At 35.9% G+C, this 23,765-nt stretch overlaps 2 protein-coding genes across 9 annotated transcripts; both read left to right on the plus strand.

Annotated features, from left to right (window-relative positions):
• Positions 1-8,123: 8,123 nt before the first annotated feature.
• On the plus strand, positions 8,124-13,161 carry LOC112755328 (putative UDP-glucuronate:xylan alpha-glucuronosyltransferase 3). 3 transcript variants are annotated; one of them, XM_025803340.3, is made up of 5 exons: positions 8,124-8,370; positions 8,449-8,556; positions 9,989-10,198; positions 10,503-11,140; positions 11,970-13,161. In XM_025803340.3, exons 2-5 carry the CDS (start codon positions 8,498-8,500, stop codon positions 12,995-12,997), a joined length of 1,935 nt encoding a protein of 644 aa, XP_025659125.1. In that variant the 5' UTR covers positions 8,124-8,370; positions 8,449-8,497; the 3' UTR covers positions 12,998-13,161. The 3 variants fall into 3 exon arrangements, with proteins under 3 accessions (XP_025659125.1, XP_025659127.1, XP_025659126.1); XM_025803342.3 differs by having other exon boundaries at positions 8,463-8,556; XM_025803341.3 differs by having other exon boundaries at positions 8,127-8,370; positions 8,457-8,556.
• A 2,314-nt stretch (positions 13,162-15,475) lies between these two features.
• LOC112755330 (probable glucuronosyltransferase GUT1) lies at positions 15,476-23,362 on the plus strand. 6 transcript variants are annotated; one of them, XM_025803345.3, is made up of 10 exons: positions 15,476-15,787; positions 15,890-16,157; positions 17,577-17,949; positions 18,937-19,083; positions 19,192-19,256; positions 19,522-19,591; positions 20,461-20,679; positions 21,767-21,910; positions 22,005-22,140; positions 22,928-23,362. In XM_025803345.3, exons 3-10 carry the CDS (start codon positions 17,587-17,589, stop codon positions 23,155-23,157), a joined length of 1,374 nt encoding a protein of 457 aa, XP_025659130.1. In that variant the 5' UTR covers positions 15,476-15,787; positions 15,890-16,157; positions 17,577-17,586; the 3' UTR covers positions 23,158-23,362. The 6 variants fall into 6 exon arrangements, with proteins under 6 accessions (XP_025659130.1, XP_072077432.1, XP_029149803.1 ...); XM_072221331.1 differs by having other exon boundaries at positions 15,498-15,787; positions 16,282-17,949; XM_029293970.2 differs by having other exon boundaries at positions 15,498-15,787; positions 22,823-23,362.
• Positions 23,363-23,765: the final 403 nt, after the last annotated feature.

A 23,765-nucleotide genomic window follows, 5' to 3' on the forward strand; every position in this document is an offset into this window, starting at 1 on the left:
GTGAATCCCAAGGAGGAGGACCTCCTGGGACGTCCAGTGATCAATAAGGAGCTTCCCTCTGGGGAACCAAAGGACTCTGAGGCTCATCTAGAGATCATAGAGATTCCATTGAACCTCCTTATACCCTTCATGAGCTCTGATGAATATTCCTCTTCTGAAGAGAATAAGGATGTTACTGAAGAGCAAACTGCCAAGTTTCTTGGTGCAATCATGAAGCTGAATGCTAAATTGTTTGGCATTGATGCTTGGGAAGTTGAACCTCCCTTGTTCATCAATGAACTAAGTGATCTGGATCAACTGACATTGCCTCAGAAGAGACAGGATCCTGGAAAGTTCATAATACCCTGTACCATAGGCACCATGATCTTTAAAGCTCTGTGTGACCTTGGTTCAGGAATAAACCTCATGCCCCTCTCTGTAATAGAGAAACTGGGAATCTATGGGGTGCAAGCTGCTAAAATCTCACTAGAGATGGCAGACAGCTCAAGAAGACAGGCTTATGGACAAGTAGAAGATGTATTAGTAAAGGTTGAGGGCCTTTACATACCTACTGATTTCATAGTCCTGGATACTGGAAAGGAAGAGGATGAATCCATCATCCTAGGAAGACCTTTCCTGGCCACAGCAAGAGCTGTGATTGATGTTGACAGAGGTGAAATAGTCCTTCAATGGAATGAGAACTCCCTTGTATTCAAAACTCAAGGATCTCCCTCTGCAACCATGGAGAGGAAGCTTGAAAAGCTTCTCTCAAAGCAGAGTCAACCAGAGCCCCCACAGTCAAACTCTAAGTTTGGTGTTGGGAGGCCACAACCAAACTCTAAGTTTGGTGTTGAACTCCCATATCCAAACTCTAAGTTTGGTGTTGGAGAGTCTCAACAAAGCTCTGCACATCTGTGAGGCTCCATGAGAGCCCACTGTCAAGCTATTGACATTAAAGAAGCGCTTGTTGGGAGGCAACCCAATGTTTATCTCATTCTTATTTTTATTGTTTTTCATGTTTTCTTAGGTTCATGATCATGTGGAGTCACAAAATAAATATAAAAATTGAAAACGGAATAAAAAACAGCAGAAGAAAAATCACACCCTGGAGGAGCATCTGCCTGGCGTTCAAACGCCAGAACAGAGCATGGTTCTGGCGCTGAACGCCCAAAATGGGCAGCTTCTGGGCGCTGAACGCCAGAACAGGCATGGTTCTGGCGTTCAACGCCAGAAATGGCACACAAATGGGCGTTGAACGCCCAAAATGGCCACCAACCTGGCACTGAACGCCCAGAGTTGGATACAAAGGCATTTTTACATGCCTAATGGTGCAGGGATGTAAATGCCTTGACACTTCAGGATCTGTGGACCCCACAGGATCCCCACCTACCTCCACTCACTTCTTCTCACCACTCTCTTTCACACAACCCCACAAACACTCTTCCCTAAAAACCCCTCACCAATCACCTCAATCTCTCTTCCCCACTAAACCTTCACCACTCACATCCATCCACTCTTCCCCATAAACCTACCTCATAAACTCCACCTACCTTCAAAATTCAAAACCAATTTCCCACCCAAACCCACCCATATGGCCGAACCTTAACCCCCCCTCCTTTCCCTATATATAGCCCTCCATTCTTCATCAAATTCACACAACACAACCCCTCTATACCCTTCTTGGCCGAACCACATCACCCTCTCCCTCTCCTCTATTTCTTCTTCTTCTACTTCTATTCTTTTGTTTATTGCTCGAGGGCGAGCAATATTCTAAGTTTGGTGTGGTAAAAGCATAGTTTTTTTGTTTTTCCATTACCATTGATGGCACCTAAGACTGGAGAATCCTCTAGAAGAGGGAAAGGGAAGATAAAAGCTTCCACATCCGAGTCATGGGAGATGGAAAGGTTCATCTCCAAAGCCCATCAAGACCACTTCTATGATGTTGTGGCCAAAAAGAAGGTGATCCCTGAGGTCCCTTTTAAACTCAAAAGAAATGAGTATCCGGAGATCCGACATGAAATTCAAAGAAGAGGTTGGGAAGTTCTAACAAATCCCATCCAACAAGTCGGCATCCTAATGGTTCAAGAGTTCTATGCCAATGCATGGATCACCAAGAACCATGATCAAAGTAAGAACCCGGATCCAAAGAACTATGTTACAATGGTTCGGGGGAAATACTTAGATTTTAGTCCGGAAAATGTGAGGTTGGCGTTCAACTTGCCATACATGGAAGAGAACGCACGCCCCTACACAAGGAGAGTCAACTTTGATCAAAGGTTGGACCAAGTCCTTATGGACATATGTGTAGAAGGAGCTCAATGGAAGATTGACTCCAAAGGCAAGCCGGTTCAACTAAGAAGATTGGACCTCAAGCCTATAGCTAGAGGATGGTTAGAGTTTATTCAATGCTCAATCATTCCCACTAGCAACCGGTCTGAAGTTACTATAGACCGGGCCATCATGATCCATAGCATCATGATTGGAGAAGAGGTGGAAGTTCATGAGATTATACCTCAAGAACTCTACAAGGTGGCTGACAAGTCCTCCACTATGGCAAGGTTAGCCTTCCCTCACCTCATTTGCCACCTATGCAATTCAGCTGGGATTGACATAGAGGGAGATATCCTCATCAAAGAGGACAAGCCCATCACTAAGAAAAAGATGGAGCAAGCAAGAGAGCCCAGTCATGGAGCTCAAGAGGCGCAAGAACCTCATCACCATGAGATTCCGGAAATGCCTCAAATGCACTTTCCTCCACAAAACTATTGGGAGCACATCAACACCTCCCTAGAAGAATTGAGTTCCAGTATGGGACAACTAAGGGTGGAACATCAAGAGCACTCCATCATGCTGCATGAAATAAGAGAAGATCAAAAGGCAATGAGGGAGGAGCAACAAAGACAAGGAAGAGACATAGAAGAGCTCAAGGACATCATTGGTTCCTCAAGAAGGAAACGCCACCATCACTAAGGTGGATTCATTCCTTGTTCTTCTTTCTTCTGTTTTTCGTTTTCTATGTTATGTGCCTGTCTATGTTTGTGTCTTCACTACATGATCATTAGTAGTTAGTAACTTTGTCTTAAAGATATGAATGTCCTATGAATCCATCACCTCTCTTAAATGAAAAATGTTTTAATTCAAAAGAACAAGAAGTACATGAGTTTCGAATTTATCCTTGAACTTAGTTTAATCATATTGATGTGGTGACAATGCTTCTTGTTTTCTGAATGTATGCTTGAACAGTGTATATGTCTTTTGAAGTTGTTGTTTAAGAATGTTAAATATGTTGGCTCTTGAAAGAATGATGACTAGGAGACATGTTATTTGATAATCTGAAAAATCATAAAAATGATTCTTGAAGCAAGAAAAAGCAGCAAAGAACAAAGCTTGCAGAAAAAAAAAAAAGAAAAAAAGAAGAAAAAAGAAAAAAAAATAGGCGAAAAAAAAAATATAGAAAGAAAAAGAAAAAGCAAGCAGAAAAAGCCAATAACCCTTAAAACCAAAAGGCAAGGGCAAATAAAAAGGATCCCAAGGCTTTGAGCATCAGTGGATAGGAGGGCCTGAAGGAATAAAATCCTGGTCTAAGCGGCTAAACCAAGCTGTCCCTAACCATGTGCTTGTGGCGTGTAGGTGTCAAGTGAAAACTTGAGACTGAGCGGTTAAAGTCAAGGTCCAAAGCAAAAACAAAGAGTGTGCTTAAGAACCCTGGACACCTCTAATTGGGGACTTTAGCAAAGCTGAGTCACAATCTGAAAAGGTTCACCCAATTATGTGTCTGTGGCATTTATGTATCCGGTGGTATTACTGGAAAACAAAGTGCTTAGGGCCACGGCCAAGACTCATAAAGAAGCTGTGTTCAAGAATCATCATACTGAACTAGGAGAGTCAATAACACTATTCGAAATCTGAAGTTCCTATAGATGCCAATTATTCTGAACCTCAATGGATAGAGTGAGATGCCAAAACTATTCAAGAGGCAAAAAGCTATAAGTCCCGCTCATATGATTGAAGCTCTGTTTCATTGATAGTTTGGAATTTATAGTATATTCTCTTCTTTTTATCCTATTTGATTTTCAGTTGCTTGGGGACAAGCAACAATTTAAGTTTGGTGTTGTGATGAGCGGATAATTTATACGCTTTTTGGCATTGTTTTTAGTATGTTTTTAGTAGGATCTAGTTACTTTTAGGGATGTTTTCATTAGTTTTTATGTTAAATTCACATTTCTGGACTTTACTATGAGTTTGTGTGTTTTTCTGTGATTTCAGGTATTTTCTGGCTGAAATTGAGGGACTTAAGCAAAAATCAGATTCAGAGGTTGAAAAAGGACTGCTGATGCTGTTGGATTCTGACCTCCCTGCACTAAAAGTGGATTTTATGGAGCTACAGAACTCGAAATGGCGCGCTTCCAATTGCTTTGGAAAGTAGACATCCAGGGCTTTCCAGCAATATATAATAGTCCATACTTTGGCCAAGAATTGACGACGTAAACTGGTGTTCAACGTCAGCCTTCTGCCCAAATCTGGCGTCCAGCGCCAGAAAAGGATCCAAAACCAGAGTTGAACGCCCAAACTGGCACAGAAACTGGCGTTCAACTCCACAAATAGCCTCTGCACGTGCTACACTCAAGCTCAGCCCAAACACACACCAAGTGGGCCCCGGAAGTGGATTTATGCATCAATTACTTACTCATGTAAACCCTAGTGACTAGTTTATTATAAATAGGACCTCTTACTATTGTATTAGGCATCTTTGGATTACCTTATGATCCTTTGATCACGTTTTAGGGGGCTGGCCATCTCGGCCATGCCTGGACCTTCACTTATGTATTTTCATACGGTAGAGTTTCTACACTCCATAGATTAAGGTGTGGAGCTCTGCTGTTCCTCAAAGATTAATGCAAAGTACTACTGTTTTCTATTCAATTCTTCTTATTTCGCTTCTAAGATATCCATTCGCACCCAAGAACGTGATGAAGGTGATGATTATGTGTGACGCTCATCACCATTCTCCCCTATGAACACGTGCCTGACAAACACTTCCGTTCTACATGAAATAAGCTAGAATGAGTATCTCTTAGATCTCTTAACCGGAATCTTCGTGGCGTAAGCTAGAATGATGGCGGCATTCAAGAGAATCCGGAAAGTCTAAACCTTGTCTGTGGTATTCCGAGTAGGATTCAATGATTGAATGACTGTGACGAGCTTCAAACTCGCGATTGTTGGGCGTTAGTGACAGACGCAAAAGGAGGGTGAATCCTATTCCAACATGATCGAGAACCGACAGATGAATAGCCGTGCCGTGACAGGGTGCGTGAGCATATTATTCACTGAGAGGAGGGGATGTAGCCACTGACAACGGTGATGCCCTTGCATACAGCCAGCCATGGAAAGGAGTAAGACCGATTGGATGAAGATAGCAGGAAAGCAGAGGTTCAGAGGAACGAAAAGCATCTCCATTCGCTTATCTGAAATTCCTACCAATGATTTACATAAGTATCTCTATCCCTATTCTATTATTTATTATTCGAAAACTCCATGATTATTTTATATCCGCCTGACTGAGATTTACAAGGTGACCATAGCTTGCTTCATATCAACAATCTCCGTGGGATTCGACCCTTACTCACGTAAGGTATTACTTGGACGACCCAGTGCACTTGCTGGTTAGTTGTATCGAAGTTGTGACAATTATGAATTAAGATCAGAGCACCAAGCTTTGGAGCCATTACCAGGATTTGTTCGAGCCTGGAGATCACAATTTCGTGCACCAAAGTTCGAACTAGCCTGGTTCGAATTACATAAAAATATGATCTGGCTCATTGCTGTATCGATTTTCATTTTGGCTCATATAGGTAAATTTGGATTGATGTTGGCTTATTATAGTATTTTGCCCGTAAAAAAATATATATGTATATATTTTTTTTCAATCATTATATAAGCTTTTAATTTTAGGGTTAGTGATAGCAGATCTCGGTAGCTACGCCACTCACAGAATTTAAAAAATCTAAAGGAGCATGAGTCATATATTTTACAGAATAATATTTTTGCCAAGGCTGTATGTTTTTTTTAAGTCTACTTAAGTCCAAATCATTGGGACCTCTTAGAGGTTCTAACCGGAAAACACGTACATACCATGATTAGCTTTTTCGAAAATTTCCAAACGAACAATTTTAACGAAATCTTTCAATTTTTTATTTTACTATGTTCAACTCTATATATTTCTCTATCCGTAGAGTACATCGAATGTACAAAAATGGCTCTAACAGAAAGTAAACTAATCCAACCAATCTCGCTTGCACAATGGAAAGAGTCACTGATTTATCTCTCTAGCGAATCAAATTAGCCAAAGGTGTACGTTCATGAGCCCATACTAAAATTTCAATCAATTCCTGTCAATATCCGCGCCAAAAGATTAAGAACATAAATTCAGTAGCCCAAACAAGATGTCTAAATAAAAACGCTAAGACTTTACAAACAAACTAAGTAACAAACCAAGAAATCAATAACAAAACAAGTCACTCTCTAATGTTGGCCTCTTGCAATTGAGACTTGATACAGGGCCAATATTTGTAGGCTTGATTGGGTTCTCGTCTTCTTCTCTTTTAAACATCTTTATCGTCTATTTGAAAAATACTAATTTTTTTTTCTAATTTTTAATAACCTTTATGGTTCAATTTCTAGTGCAATTGTTTAACCATATCACGTATAAATTAATTATTAATATAAAATAAAAATAAAAATATACATAAAAAATAAATTAAATTACACATATATTTATATATAAATATATTAATGACTAATTTTAATAATTAATTTTAATATAAGAATAATATTTTTAAAAGTTATATATATATAAACACGGTTCAAATGTGATTTTATCTATTTACAAAATACAACAAATTTATATAGTTACTAAACCAAACTTGAATTTGGATAAGATAAAAAATAACTAAAATAAAATTATTCTAAAATATATTTTTTTATCAATTTATACTTCAATATTAATTTATTATAAACTTTGTTTTCATTCTCTAGTTATGTAAAGAAAGAAAACCAACACCAAGCATTTAAGAGTTTTTTTTCACATTATTGGTTGTACAAATATAATCATTATTGTTTATCCAAATAGAAATTTAATGATGGAAAATCAGGGTAGATGAGAATAGAAGTTTTTCCCAAGTATAAAATTTGGGGTAGGTGACTAGGTGTCAGAATCATTAATGTTTGGTCAATGACTCACGCTCTAAAACTAGGTCATTCTATTATTCCTTTATTAATCATTTAGCAATAATACATGAACATTTTTTTTAATTATATAAGTTAATTACCAAAAAGAATTTTAAAAGAAACTTATGTAAGTATATATCTCTTACTTTTATATCAACAGCTTTTTTTTTTTTTTCAGATTGTCTTATATAATTGTTAATTCACACATAAAACGTGACATAACACAATAATAATATAAATAAATAAAATTTATGTAACATTATTGTCAGTAGTTTGTTCATACACAAGTCGTGGCATGAGACACAATAATAAAACAAAAATAATATTTATATATTAAAATTAATTATTAATATATTTTTATATAAATATGTATAATTTAATTTATTTTAAATATATTTATATTTTAATATATATTTTATATTAATAACTAATTTTAGTTGATAATTTTAATATATACTTAAAATGATTAATAATAAAATATAAGATGATATTTTAATCAAAATTTTATAATTATTTTGATATGAAAATATTTTGTTTTAATTATTATTAAATAATAAATTATAAAATTTAAATTTTTTTATAAAATATTATTTTTATATAAAATATGACTAATAAGTCATATTTTCAAAAAATTTATAAAAAATATTTTTAATATTTTTATTAAAATATATACTAAACGTAATATAATATAATAATTTGTGCATTATTTTTGCTAATTAATTATAACATAATAATAATAAAAATATTATGTATATATAAAAATAAATTATTAAATTAAATATTATAGATTTTTATATAAATTTGTGTGATGTTTAAGTTATTTTTAATATATTTATATATTAATATATATTTTATACTAATAAATAATTTGGTTATTGTTTTAATATGTAAATAATAATAATAATAATAATAATAATAATAAATCAAACTAAAATACGAATCAACAGCTCCTTGGTCCTTGCCATGGCCGCTGGCACCCTGCACCGTCATTGCTGAATGCTGATCCCATCTGGGAGCTTCTTCTCTTCAGCCTAGTCAACTCTATTCATCTCATTTCAAACCGCCCCTTTGTTTCCCTCTCTCCAAGAAAAATAAACCTTCTATCATTTTGAATTTGCTCCCAGATTCTCGCAGATTTCTCGGTCAACCATTTTTCTCTTCCTGGTCTCATTCTAAACCCGCCTCAAAAGTTCTCTTTATTATTAATTATTGTTATTATTGTTTCTGAGTTTACATTGATAGAATTGAAGTCTCAGATGGTGGCTTGGTTTTCGGTTGAGCAAAATCGGAGATGAGAGGACCCTCCCCAGGCACCGTGGAGCCACGTCACCGGTTGTCAACTTCCATAAGGTTACTCATTCTTCTTATAGTTAATGTGATCCGTGTTGAAACAAGAAAAGGATCCTCATTAGTTTTTTTTTTCTTAGCTGCCTAATTTTGTGTTTGTATGGTTAATTTTGTGAATCAAGGTATAAATAGAGTTTTAGATTACTACGTCTAATTTTGGAAAACTGATTTGTACATATTATTAAAATCCTACATATAAATATCAATCGTCAAGTGTGAAATTCTTGTGAGTTTTTGTTTATTTTGTACTTGTTTATTTGATTGGAACCTAATGTTATGCTTTGATCATAGTTGCGCATGGCAATAAATAGAAATATGAACTAACTTTGGAAGTAAGAACTAACTTTAATAATTTGAAACTGAGGATTGGATTTTGATGGCACTCTTAGACTCTGTTTGGATTTTTTCTCTATAGAGATGGAGAGACAAAGACAGAAGAGAATATTTCCTGGCCTCACTTTTAGGAAGTACAAGAAAATACAAGAATTTTCTGTCTCCGAGGATAAATTTTGTGTTTCTGTCCCTGTCCTTGTTTCCACAACCAAACGAAGTTATATGTCTATTTTCTCTGTATTTTTGTTTGTGAGACTGAATCCAAATGCAGCCTTAATACCTAAGCATGTTGAGGATGAAGTTTGGTTCCAAATAGTCCTAAGATACAAAATTGGAACTGGGTGTTGGAGAGTACCTTTTGTTGACCTGAACTGACTCTTGCTATTGTAAACTTCCTTGCAAATGAAAAAATATTTCTGTCATATCAGTTAACTAAATTTGCAAAATCATAATTAAGAATTTATACTAAAACAAAGCATGTTTATAGGATTAACTCATAAATGTAATAGGAGATTTTGCTGCTCCCTTTTGTATTTTAGCAAAACTAGAGTGCCTTGGACTTTGCTTCTTGCTTTGTACTGGTTAGAGTGGTATTTTCTCTCAGTTTCTTTGAGTGGTTCCCAAAGTAAAAATTTTTAGTCAACGGGCAAATGTTACAATTTTTATTTTTTATTTATTTTTTGGAGAAAATGAGAAGTATGATTAACAAGAAGAGAAAGACGTTACAGGTATACTCATGGATAAGAGATACTCCTTCCAAAAGATTAGGAAAAACCGAAAACCAAAATCCAACAACAATTTTATACTATATCAACCATTCTCAATTCATTTGGATTCAAGATTCTGAATCAGCTATAATTGAAGGGTGGGCATTGGTGCCTCGTTCTTTGCCAATCTGTTTTAATGTTAATGTCATTAGGGACAATGATGAAGGAATTTCCCATCTTTATGTATACAGCTTCCTTGCGTATATTGATGATGACATAAAACTTGAACATGCTCTTGAAACAGAACTTCTTAAATCTCTGCTTATTTTTGGACTATGCTAGGATTTTATCTTTTACATTTATACGTTCTGAATCAATCTTTCTTTTTGATGCAGTGAAGATACGAACAAGAGAGTTAGGTCTCAAAGAAGTAGAGATTTTAAGGATGTTGAAAAGGCATTGCATGCTCCATTTCAAGATAGGAATATAAATTGCAAGCCTAATTGGAAACTAGTTTTGGTCATTGTTGTACTGGGAACTTTAGTCACAATTTTTCATCCTCCAGCTGTTTATAATACTGATCATATATCAAACACAATTTCACGGTATGGCTAATTGTCTTTCACAATGTTTTCACAGTTACCTTGACCATTGGTTGTTTCCTGATATTGTGATAGTCTCCATTTTAAATCTGCTTTCCCTTGGAAAAGATGCAGTTTGCTCACATAGGCATTCAACTGCAATATTCACCAAATCCAAGCACACATGGAGCATTAAGTTAGAATGAAAAATTATATCTCCCTGTATACTTTATAGCATGCATCCTTCTGACATAATGCCTTGTCTCGTCAACTTCAATTACTATGAAATTGAATCCCTGAAATCGTGAACCTGTTATTATTTTTGCAGGCAAACTTTTGTTAGTAAATGGAATAGGGAGCCTGATGGTATTGATCCACGTTACTTATCAACTATAAATATTGAATGGGACCAAATATCTGAAGTTCTTAAATATTTGAAGGATAAGGACACATATCAGGGTGTTGGTTTGTTAAACTTCAATGAAAGTGAGATTGATCACTGGAAAGAGCTCCTACCAGAAGCAGAGCACATAGCCTTAGAACTGAACTATGCTTCAAATAACATAACCTGGGAAGTCCTGTATCCTGAATGGATAGATGAAGAAGAGGAATACGAGTTTCCTAAGTGTCCAACACTGCCTAAGATTCAGGTACCTGGAAAACCAAGGATTGATCTTATTGCCATCAAGCTTCCTTGCAACAAGTCAGGGCACTGGTCTAGAGATGTGGCTCGTCTGCATCTGCAAATTGAAGCAGCAAGACTTGCTGCCTCTTCGAAAGGATTACATCCAGTGCACATGCTTCTGGTAACCGATTGCATCCCCATCCCAAATCTCTTTACTTGCAAAGAACTTGTAAAACGCGAAGGGAGTGCTTGGCTTTATGAACCCAATCTGAATACACTTAGAGACAAGTTGCAACTGCCAATTGGTTCATGTGAACTTGCAGTTCCGTTGAAGGCTAAAGGTTGGTTACAACTTATGAATTAAATTCAAGTAAAGGTTCATCTGGTCCTTGCGATTGTGACCATGATTCAAAATGGTCTACTATGTCTCAAAATAGCAACTTGATCCCTAAAGTAAGACTTTGAGATTCACTTTTGGTCCTTTATTTTTTGTTAGAGAAAGACCAAAGTGAGTCACAAAGTGTAACTTCAGGGACCAAATTGCTATTTTGAAATCACGAGCACTAATTTGAATCATGACCACAATCTTGAGGACCAGAACAAACCTTTACTCAATTAACTTTTCATGTTTGTATGCTATGCTTTGTTTTGTGCTTTGTCTTTTCTTTTTCACTTTCCCTCTAAATTGTTTGCATCTTCATTTAGGAACACATGTTTTAAGGTTTTTGATGCAGTAGTCCACTTTCTTCTTCTAAAGATATACATACAAATAAAAGGATCACTCTTCCCATAGTGCATATAAAGTTTACACCAAGTAAAAATGACAACAAAGAAGCACAATGTACCCAAAATTACAGTGAACATGGTATCACTCTTTTGTTTAAGAACTATACACCTTGAACAGTACTATTTGTTATTTCAATATCAAACATGCATGTCAAACCATCTCAATAGATTTGGACATTTGGTGCTTCATATCAGATTAAGCGTACACTTTTAAGTTAACTGAGTCTGCAGTTATTTGCAGTTAAAATTGTGCGATGTATTTTTCAATCTTGACGTATTCCAGAAAGCCAATATGGCTATTGGAAGACATGTTATTCTGTTTCTTTTGAAGTTTACGATTCGACTAAATATGTTGTTCTGCTACTGACTAAATCCCTTTTGCAGAAAATTTTTACTCGGAAAGACCACAACGAGAAGCTTATGCAACCATCCTACACTCGGCACACGTCTATGTATGTGGGGCCATAACTGCAGCTCAGAGTATTCGCATGGCTGGTTCAACCCGTGATCTTGTGATTCTAGTTGATGAGAGCATTAGTGACTATCACAGGGGTGGTTTGGAAGCTGCTGGATGGAAGATACATACAATCCAAAGAATCAGGAATCCGAAAGCAGAACCCGAAGCATATAATGAGTGGAACTACAGCAAATTCCGCCTTTGGCAGCTAACAGATTATGATAAAATCATTTTCATTGATGCTGATCTGCTTATACTCAGAAACATTGATTTCCTTTTTCAGATGCCTGAAATTTCAGCCATAGGGAACAATGCTACGCTGTTCAACTCAGGTGTGATGGTTATTGAGCCATCAAATTGCACATTTCAACTGCTGATGGATCACATCAATGAAATAGTCTCTTACAACGGAGGCGACCAGGGTTATCTGAATGAAATCTTCACATGGTGGCATCGGATTCCAAAGCATATGAACTTCTTGAAACATTTTTGGGAAGGTGATGAGGAAGAGAAAAAGGTCATGAAAACTCGCCTCTTTGGAGCGGAACCTCCCATCCTCTATGTCATCCACTATCTAGGTAATAAGCCGTGGCTCTGCTTCCGTGATTACGACTGTAACTGGAATGTGGACATTCTGCAAGAGTTTGCCAGTAATGTAGCTCATGCAAGATGGTGGAAGGTGCATGATGCCATGCCGGAAAACTTGCACAAGTACTGTTTGCTTAGGTCAAAGCAAAAGGCTGCATTAGAGTGGGATCGGAGGCAGGCGCAGAAAGCAAACTACAGCGATGGTCACTGGAAAATTAAGATTAAAGACCCACGTTTAAAGACGTGCTTTGAGGATTTCTGCTTTTGGGAGAGCATGTTATGGCATTGGGGTGAAAAGAATTGGACAGATAATTCTACTGTTAGTTCTCCACCTGTTATCAAAACCAAAACTCTTTCTTCTTTATGAGTTCAATTTTTTCCACCTTTTCATAGCTTTTGTTGTTTATATATATTTGCTGAATCTTTGTGTTTTCAAGGTTTCCAGCAGCATGTTCAAATTCATCTGTCAGTAGTCTTTTAGAACGAGTTATGCACATATGCAAGTTTTTATTATCACCATTTTTGTTTATTGTATTTGTTAATAAGTTTTCCTTTTTGTTTTTCCTTTTGAATGTTGATTCACAACGTAAAAGTGATAGTTGCAAAGAAATTGAATGAAACAAATAAATTTTATATATAGTATCAAGAATTTGAATCCTAAAATTGTCATCTTCCTAACATAAATACACCTTGGCTTCACAGCACCCATGTGTTGATTCCCAAATTATTTGGTGAATATAAAAATCAAGAGCTTCTTTGTAACAATGCTTTGGTTTGTGCTTCTTTTCCTTTTCTTGTTTATTTTTTATTGAAAAATAGTAAAGTAGGTATGGAATTACAGAGTTTGAGGGTTTACATAAAAAAATGTGGAGATAAAAAAAACTATGACCATCGAACAATTGACTATCATTCCTCTCCCTGCCCTACTCTCCTCCCTCCCCCTAAATCCTTTGCCTCTGCCCTCCTTACCCATCATGTTTGCTGCCTCAGCCATCCCTCAGCCGCTCTCTCTATCTCTCATCGTCCATGGTGAGCTATTCAGATTCGCGACGACATTGTCTTCTTCTGATTAATATGCGACTGCAACTCTGCAAGTGTTTAATTAAACTTAAATTAAGATATCAAAATTCACAGGATAACAAAAATTATAAATTTAATAATAATTAATGTCTCATTTTATAATTTATTATTTTTTTAAATAATATTTTTTATTTTTATTTTAAATTTGTGTAAAATGTTTGAATTTAGTGATATATATATATATTTTTTATGATTATTCTATCTCAAATAGACAAATACATGTTCATTCCTTTATTTAGGACGTGTTTATTGGTTCATATAAAACATATTTAGTTGAAACAAATGTGGTATATAGATTTTGAATTCAATAATAGTTTTGGAGAAGAGGAATGCTAGGGCCAGTAATTTTGGTGTTTTGTAATTATCAATTGGCTATCAATAGTATTTTTAATGGTGTGAGATTATATTTAATAGTAAGAGATCACTCACTTTTGTTTTAATAGTTAAGTGTTGGCCAGAAAACACAAAAATTGCTGACCCCTAAACTTTTCTTTTGGAGAATGTTGTACGAAAGAGGGACTCACATTTTAAAATTAAAAAGGATAGAAACACAAATCTTGAAAAAAAGCCAGAATTAGATTTTTGAGGATTTTAATTTTGAATTAATTAGTCATTAAAAAAAATATTAAGTAGATCTTCTATTATAATAAACGATAAACATGTATATTTTTCTGTTAATAGATAGTATAAAATAAAATAGGTTATCCATGTATTTTATCATATACAGTGATGGGTGTTTTGCTGCTCTCACGTAAGTATGGAAACAATGTAGTTTTGGACAATGAGATATTTATTAACTTTTGAATTTGTTTATAATATTTATGAGAAAAATCCAAATCAGCCCCTGACAATTACCTCGAAAGACAACGAGGCCCCTGACAAAAAAAACCCCAATCCGGCCCCTGACAAAAAAAAATAAACCCAACCCGGCCCTTGACAATTACTTCGAAAGGACAACGAGACCCCTGTGCCAAAAAAAAATAAATGTTATTTTTTTGGCACAGGGACTAATCTGTCCCCCAAAAAATTTATCAGGGACCGGATTGGGTGTTTTTTTTTTCTTGGGGGCCTCGTTGTCCTTTCCTGATAATTGTCAGGGGCCGGATGGGGTATTCACTCAATATTTATTAATTGCTCTCTATTATTTATCATGAATCATATTAAAATAGATGAAGTTTTGTTCCAAAAACTGTTATCTGCATAACGATCTTTCATAAATAAATACGCCATAGTAGGTAACAATACATATAAACATCATCGTTAAGTTTAACATGATGAATTGATAGAAAGATATCACGTGTCCATGTTTATTATTGAGGAGGACCAAATTGATATTTTTTCGAGCAAAGACTCAATCTAACTCCTATCTATTTTCACGAAGAACAAGACACTCCTTGTAAAAAAAAAGAACACTTCGATATTCAATCTTTTTTATTTTAGGATAATACGATTTTTTTTATTAAAAAATCCGTTAAATGGTACTTAAAATTAGTTTGATGGGAATTTTATTTGTAATATGTCAGAGTTTTAAACCCCACAAAGTTCCTTTCAATACTATAACCAACTTATAATCATTATTCATTACTACTACCATGGTTCTGAAAACCAGATTGGCCGGTCGAACTGGTTCGACCATGAACCAACAGCTTTAACGGTTTGGTTTATTGTCCAAAACCGATCAACTAAAAACCGGATGTGAGCCGTTGAACCGGCCGGTAACCGGAACCGTCCGGTTTCAGTAACACGACGCCGTTTCGTTAAAAAAGAGAGAGAGAGATGCCAACCCCCAGCCTTGTGCCCCCCCAACCCCAAGCCCCTTCCTTCAGAAATCGGATCTCACTTCAGAGAGCAACAACAACGAACTGCTGCCCGCAACCTAGCCTCCACCACCGCCTTGTGCCTCTATTGCCGCCACGACGTCCGTCGCAACGACCCCTGTTCGCTCTCAGACTCACCAGTCGCAGGCACGTTGTTTCTTCCTCGAGCGTCCGACGTCTTCGTCTTCTCACCGTCATGCTAGCCGTCGTCTTCGTCTGCTAACTCTGCTCGCCATCGTGCTCGTCGTCTCAGACCGAAGGTCAGTGCTCACTGTCACCTGATCTTCATTCTTTTTAATGCTCTGTTCGGAAATCAAATCACAGGATGATTGATTATTGAATGTTTTGTGATTTTATTGAAGAAAAAACCCTTCCCCATTCCAATCTCCTTCCTTCGAGTTCAGAGAGCAGAAGCTCAACCAAGAAAAAAACCCTTCTCCATTCCAATCTTGTCGCCGTCTGTCGGAGTGAGAGACTGCTGTTGCCGCCTCCGTTGCACTCAAGAACTTCCGTCTTCGTGCTATCGGCGTTCGCTACTTCGCTCCATTCCAATCTAGTGCTTGCTTGTTCTTCGTGTTTCTTTTATTGTCTGTTCAGAAATCAAACCCTCTTCGTGCTTGTTCTTCGATGGTCAGTGATAGTCGTTTTTTAATGCTCACTGCTAGTGTTCTCACTGCTGGTGTTTTGTGCTTTCATTGATTGATGATTATTGATTAAGTAATGTGTTGCTATTTTTTTTTACTCTGTGCTTCAGTTAATTGGATGCTCTGTCAGTGCTTAGTGCTTGTTCTTGGTTGATTGGCTTTGCTCACTACTCTAGCTTGTTCTGGCCTGTTCTTGACTGATTAATCCTGTTACTGGCTTATTGATTGATGATAAATTGATACTAATAAATTGATTACTGGCTTGTTCTTGCTGGTTCTTACTTTTTTTTCTGCTGTTAAATTTTGTTAAAGTTTCTTGATTTTGTTGTTAATTATTGTGCTGAGCTTGTTAAAATTTGGTTGAAAATTTTGTTAATTTTTGTTAAAGCATGTTAATTTTTGTGTTAACATTGTGAAAACTATGTTAAAACTTAAAAATTTGATGGTGCATCTTTTATCATTATTTGAAAACACATTTTTATCATTATTTGAAAACACATTTGATTGGATGCTTGGAAAACACTTAATGCTATCAATGTATTAATTATTACTATTAAACAAACATGTTTTATAATTCTATAATATAGCGATAAATATGTTCTATAATTTTTATTGTGGTGATAATTTATTAATTGTTTTTTATTATGTTGATGAGAGTTTTTTTATAATTTATTTATTATTTTATTTTAAAACGATTTGTTCGGTTGGATTACAGTTAAACCAATTAAATTAATAAATCAATAAATCAGTGATTAGAATGGTTTAATGATCGGTTCGGTTCACCAAACCTTGCTACTACCACATTTTTCATTCTCATTATTATAACTTTTACTTTTACTATTTCTATTGTGCATACTTTATCCTCATCCTTATTTCTTTTATTGTCATCATCACCAATACAAATATCATTAATATTAATGTTATTTTATTTCATTTTTTGGTCTGACATTATTATTTTTTTAAAAGATCTTTGTACTATAATTAATTTTTTTCCTTGCAATATTATTTTCAGGTCTTTCTCCATTTAACCACCACCTATAAAAATATTCTGTCAAAAATAAATTTATAATAATTTGTGGGAGTTTAAAATTTCCACAAATTAAAAATAAAATTCTCACAAAATTAATTTTTATTATTATTTAATAGATTTTTTACAAAAAATTGTATTACCCTAAAATTAAAAAGTTGAGTATCAAAATATTCATTTTTTAAGATAAAAAACACTTTATCTTTTGTAAAAATAAACAAGGATCAAGTTAAATCGTTAGTTTTTTTCTTCAAAAATTAATTTTGGTCAATTTAGTCCGAATCTTTTAACGGAGTTTACATTTGCACCTTGCTTCCAACGATGGGTATATTATCACTGCCCCGCTACGCTGAACAAATCTTCTTCTGATCCTCTCAGTTCTCACTAAATGTCCAGCACCAGTAACACCAAATCGAAAGCAATGCCACCTCATCACTACCACCACCACCATCAGGTCCCCTGCACCCGCACACACCAGATCGCTGCCCTACTCCTCGTGGTTGGCACCTTCTTCTTCACCAGACTCTTCGACCGCTCCTTTGCCCCATGCACCACCACCACCCTCCTTCGCGCGTCACAGAATCAGTTCTTTGGGCCCCATGCGTGGCCGGAGCAAGGTTACGGTTCCCAGCTGTCCCTCAAGATCTACGTTTACGACGCCGCCGAGATCGACGGCTTGAATCAGCTCATGTACGGTAGGGACGGCAAGATCACCGAGGAAGCTTGCTTGAAGGGCCAGTGGGGCACTCAGGTAATTTCAACTTCCTTTTCTTCCTTTCTTGCTTGACGCCATTTACATTCTCTCATTTTGTGGATGGTGAAGCTAATTTGGGGCGTTTGCTTCTTATATGAAACATTGCATTTTTATTGTTATTTTTTTCTCATAAAGTGTTCCGTCATTTGGAGGAAACGTAGTTATTGACTTCAGTTAATTTGGATTTTAGATTCGGGATAATGCTAAGTTTGCTAGATTGGTTTTCTACTGAATTTGTGCTTGATTGAGTTGGAATTTTTTTTTTTATAATTCCTTTGTCTTAGTTAACACTTACTCTCTAATTTTGAAGAGGTATCACTGACTTCAGTTGCATTGTTTTATTTTATTATTTTGGTAAAATTTGTAATCATAGGAACTGGTATCAGAAGAAATGTGATTGAAGATGTAGTTTGATTGAATATAATACTGGTGCTTGGTAGAAGTAGATACCCGAGTAGTATCAGTTCTCTGTATGTATTCCTCACATATTGTTAGAATTGGAATGCAATGGTGCACTAGATATTTGAGAGACTTTAGGGTCTGTTTGATTTGTCATTTTTCGATTTTTCTAGTTTGAAGATTTTGTGAAGGGAAAAGAAAAAGAGAAACAGTTATAATAATAAAATCCGCTTTTTATGTTTTTGCTTTTTTTTCCCTTCGCAAATCTTATAAATAGAATAAACTTAAGCAGAAAACTCAAACCAAAGAGGCCCTTCTTCTGCCTATTCCAACTTTTTCACACCGTGGCCACACACCAATCCTCAATGCTTCTGTTTTCGTTTTCTTTTTGGTAACCTTGGAGAATTCACACCAATTTCACTAGTGATCTCAACAAAGCACTCCATATAAATCATATCATGAAGTGCCTGTTACCTATTGCATCATCATTTTCTTGTTTATTCTGTCTGAGGCTAAGCATTGTACTGAAGTGTTATGTTTGCTGGAGGAATTTTCATATTCTGAGAGTGCAATATTGAATTGTAGGTCAAAATACACAAGTTACTTCTGACATCAAGATATCGGACGCGAAAGAAAGAGGATGCAGATTTGTTTTTTGTCCCGTCATATGTTAAATGTGCACGGATGATGGGTGGTCTAAATGACAAAGAAATTAATCAGACCTATGTCAAGGTAAATTCTTTGTTTTCCTGACTGAAACTGCATATGCTTTCTTTTTTTATTTCCTTTTAAATGAGAAAAAAAAAAAAAACTAATGTTAACTGCTCTATATGAGATCAGGTCATAAGCCAAATGCCATATTTTCGGTTATCTGGAGGCCGCAACCACATCTTTGTTTTTCCCAGGTAAAACGAAGAAAATATTTGTTAAAGCTACTCTTGAAACTAAAATGATCATCATTCATATATATTGATGTCAAAGAAAATGCATAGCATAAAATATTGGATTTATTCAATCATTTGAATATTAAGAATAGTTTAGATGCTTTATAAGAAGAGACAAAGATCTTAATGTTTTTGTGACTGACAGGCTTTCTTTCTTCATGTACAATGTCTGGCTTAAATATTGGTGAACCTAATAGCTAATACTTGTCAATTCCCTGGTTTTCAGTGGAGCAGGGGCTCACTTGTTCAAATCATGGGCAACATTTATAAATCGCTCCATTATTCTTACACCAGAGGTGAACTTCTAATTCACATGACAGTCTTGTCTGCACACTAGAATCACGATAAGTGAAATTGTTTCATGAAATTTCATGTTTTAACTTATATCTCTTGCCAACTCATTTTGTACAATGGAGAACAAATTGGGTAACAAAGCAGCAAACATAATATATGTTAAATTATTCAAATATATTATTGGGGAATTTTCCATTCTTTAAGCAAGGTTGAGTTGTCTCCGTGTGACCTCAAGGTCACGGATTCGAGCCGTGAAAACAACCACTGATGAAATTATCAAGTTAGGCAGCGTACATTACGTTCTTTGAGTGCGGCCCTTTCCCGGACCCTGCATTACGCGGGATGCTTGTGCACCGGGCTGCCTTTAAGCAAGCTTAAATTTCCTCAGTCCTTGTTATGGACTTGAAAGAAACCTTCATAATATTGTTTAGAAATAGTGTTGTCACTTTGTTAGCAACGGCAACACTGTATCTGGAACTGCACCTCCTTTGTGAATATAGTATTAGATTGTTTTTATCAAGGAGCCTAAAGGGTGATTGGTTGTCTAGGTGCTTGGATAATGCTTAGTAGTGACTCATAATTCTCTTTTATTGTTCTACTTGTAGAGGCATTACTTGAAAAACATCATCCTCTTAAGGGTTCTTCGGTTTGGAGATTGAAAAATCTTTACTGGTCACAAAAATGTTGCTAGACATTTAGACATTTTTTTTATTTAAATTTATTTATCAGCAGCACTCTAATCTTTTATACTTTTGACGCCTCCATATATAATTTTTATCTGCTGAGGCATATAAGAAGACAATGGTTATGTATCAAGTTGATAGGAAAGGCTTGTTTAGCTAACAGTTTGTGTTTCTGTGTTCAAACATAGGGGGATCGGACTGATAAGAGAGATACAAGTGCCTTTAATACATGGAAAGATATAATCATTCCAGGTAATGTGGATGATGGTATGACAAAAGATGGGACTACTGTGGTCCGGCCTTTACCTATTTCAAAGCGGAAATACTTGGCCAATTATTTAGGACGTGCTCAAGGAAAAGCCGGCCGTCTTCAGCTAATAGAGCTAGCAAGGCAATTTCCTGAAAAGGTATGTCGTCTTCTATGACACACTGGTTCTCTAATTTTAACTTTACTGATCTGCATTCTGCAGAATGATAGCTTTTAATCCAAACTCCATAAACTAGAAACTTAATATAAAGTAAATATGATGCTGAAGACCATTTTGTGATGGATGAGATACCAATTAGCATTTACATGGATGAAATTCTGGTATTAATTTAGCTTTTCGTAAAACTTCATATTCATTGGACACTGCAAAGTGATTTAAGATTCTTCATTCTTGAGAATACGTGCTGAGTTGATAACATTTATATGTGATTTAGACTGATACATGGATTAGTACTTAAGCAGGTCTATTTAGAGGAAATAGATACATAGTTTATTGATTGCATTTTTAATAAAGTGTATAAATTAGTTTGTTATTGATTCAGACAGAAAGATGGGGGAAAAAGAGAAAGGGGGGGGGGGGGGGTGGCTGATTGGGGGCCACTAATATAGAAATGTGACCATATTGTAGGCTGTACCCAGTGGGTTCTTTTTCACAGGATTGATGGTTGGGACCCAATCGATAATGAAAATAATGGAGTGTCGGTAAGTGGATAATTGGAGGGAGTGGAAGAATGGGACCTTTCTTCCTTCAACCCAAACTCTTGTCCAATGGAGTGGAGTAACCAACTTAGTATGAGGCAAGTCTCGGTGAGTGGCTATATTCGGACTGCTGAATCCAATTTTATAAGTGTTATGGTGTAAGAACTTTCAGCTGTATCAATGAGGCAAGGGGAGTAAGCAGAAGGGGGGAGGAACTTTAGGCAATTATCAGAGGCTGAGTGATGGAAATGGCTCAAAGAAAGTGTGTATTATGATTATACAGTGGTTCATGATATATCAGAAAGAATGGTATCTGGGGAGAGAGGCTTCTCCGTTGGGTTACATCATTCTGCCCCCTCTCCCCTTAATTCTGGTCCATCATTATACCATTCAGAATGTAGTATATATTTCTCTTATGTGTGTATTGAGTGACTGGATTATGCTTTAAATGATGTACATATTCTTCCCGCTAAGGATTCTTAACTATATACAAAAAATTATTCATCATGTATTGACGGTATAAACAGTTGGAATGTCCAGATTTGAAATTCAGCGGACCTGACAAGTTGGGAAGGAAAGAATATTTTGAACATTTGCGCAATGCAAAGTTTTGCCTTGCTCCACGTGGGGAGTCATCTTGGACCCTCCGCTTTTATGAGTCATTTTTTGTGGTATGCTTCTGTCTCCATTCTCGATCCCTTCTTGTATCTTGTAATCCTATAGAGGGGCTTGCTTGGGAAGAAATAACCATTTCCATTTTGACAGGAATGTGTTCCAGTTATATTATCTGATGAAACAGAGTTGCCATTCCAGAACGTTGTCGATTACAGCCAGGTATCAATAAAATGGCCATCCAGTCGAATAGGTCCTCAATTATTGCAGTATTTGGAGTCTATACCAGGTCAGAATACTTCCCTCATTTACCTTCCAATTCCATTAGTGGCAAACTAAAAAAATTTGATACTGGGCACAAAGATATGGAATGGATGACCATAAAAAGTAGTTTTATATAATTTTTAGGGCAAACTATTCTTTTGTCCTAGATGTTTTCAAAAATATTCATAACGTTTAATTTGTTCAGTTTTATCCTTAATTTTAAGTAAGTTTCAATTTTATCCTTATAATTTGGTAATCAATAGGTAGCTGATCTTTTTTTTTTACCTGTCCAATTTTACCTTTCAAAAAACCATCTTCATCATCAAACATTCAAACCCTCCTCATCTCACCCAAACCAAACAGTACACACCTACAGCCACCACGACAATCATGTCCTCTTCCACATGTGATCATCTTCGCTGTCACCACACCCTCGAACCCCTCCAACATCACTCTTTCCCTCACCCACCCACCTCTCTTTGCCTCCCAATTTCCACCCTACTGCCACCACTAACTCTCACCACCATCTACACCGCCACTGTCACCTCTCACCCATTTTAGAAGTACTTTTTTGAAAATTTTCAAAAATATCAAAGACAAAAAGTATACTTTATCTTAATTTTTACTTAATCCGGGTTCAAAATCAATAGAATAATTGGCGTAAAATATGTGTATATACTATGACTAAAAATATCAAAATCTAGTAGATACATATGCTCCCACCATCCGACGAGTTGATCTGCCCTCCTAAATTCCACACACAATGTACCTCATGCATCCTTCAGCATCAAATCTCTCTTTCTCTCATGCAGACAAAGAAATAGAAGCAATACTAGCCCGCAGTCGACAAATTAGGTGCTTATTCGTCTATGCTGCGGATTCAGAACCTTGTTCAGCAATGCGAGGAATTATGTGGGAACTCCAAAGGAAAGTGAGGCGGTTTCACCACTCGGCAGAAACATTCTGGTTGCACAATGGATCTATTGTAAACAGGAACTTAGTTGAATTTCCAAAATGGGAACTCCCTATGCCTTTACCTTGATACATCGAGAGATATTTTCTTGTATAGCTTGTGTTTTTCTTTCTTGGTGTAGCTAACTATCACTCCCATATATCAATTCTTTACATGCTTATAGTAGGTGTTGTTCATTGTCATTTTGTTGTAAAATTAACGTGAACAATCACGGAAGCACGGTTCACTATGGTGTAACATCCCTATAATTTTGAAACTTCCACGTTACTCCCTATTCCTTTCAGTTTTAGTATGTATATTTCTTTCCAAGTATGTTCTCAAAACTTATGATGTTACCGGTTGAAGTAATCTTCATTAATGATGCCTTAACACTTTTCTAAGAAAAGGTTCACAACAATAAGGTTGACACTTGACATGACAATGTACATAAATGATTCCACCTCCCCGGAGGGGGTCAAATTGGTTTCGATTGTATATTTTGCTGTAAATCCTCAATTTATTCTGCAAAGACATAAGATGATGGAGTCAATAATATAGTACGCATGTAAATTTATGTTTATCTTTTATTGTATTTTACTTTTATAAAATTATTTAAAGGAAAACCATTTGAATTTTTTATCCAAATTGACGCTCAATACCCCCTTTTGGCTTAGCAGTTTAGCCTAACTGCTGTTGAT

The sequence above is a fragment of the Arachis hypogaea genome, chromosome 16 (assembly GCF_003086295.3).
Source record: "Arachis hypogaea cultivar Tifrunner chromosome 16, arahy.Tifrunner.gnm2.J5K5, whole genome shotgun sequence".
NCBI lineage: Eukaryota > Viridiplantae > Streptophyta > Magnoliopsida > Fabales > Fabaceae > Arachis > Arachis hypogaea.

Bases quoted from the DNA above. Each gene is read 5' to 3' on its own strand.
- LOC112755328 (XM_025803340.3), top strand. From the start codon at position 8,498: ATGAGAGGACCCTCCCCAGGCACCGTGGAGCCACGTCACCGGTTGTCA. The intron at 8,557-9,988 runs GTTACTCATTCT...TTTTTGATGCAG, and splicing joins CGGTTGTCAACTTCCATAAG to TGAAGATACGAACAAGAGAG. The intron at 11,141-11,969 runs GTTGGTTACAAC...TCCCTTTTGCAG, and splicing joins AGTTCCGTTGAAGGCTAAAG to AAAATTTTTACTCGGAAAGA.
- LOC112755330 (XM_025803345.3), top strand. From the start codon at position 17,587: ATGTCCAGCACCAGTAACACCAAATCGAAAGCAATGCCACCTCATCAC. The intron at 19,257-19,521 runs GTAAAACGAAGA...CCTGGTTTTCAG, and splicing joins CACATCTTTGTTTTTCCCAG to TGGAGCAGGGGCTCACTTGT. The intron at 20,680-21,766 runs GTATGTCGTCTT...CGGTATAAACAG, and splicing joins CAAGGCAATTTCCTGAAAAG to TTGGAATGTCCAGATTTGAA.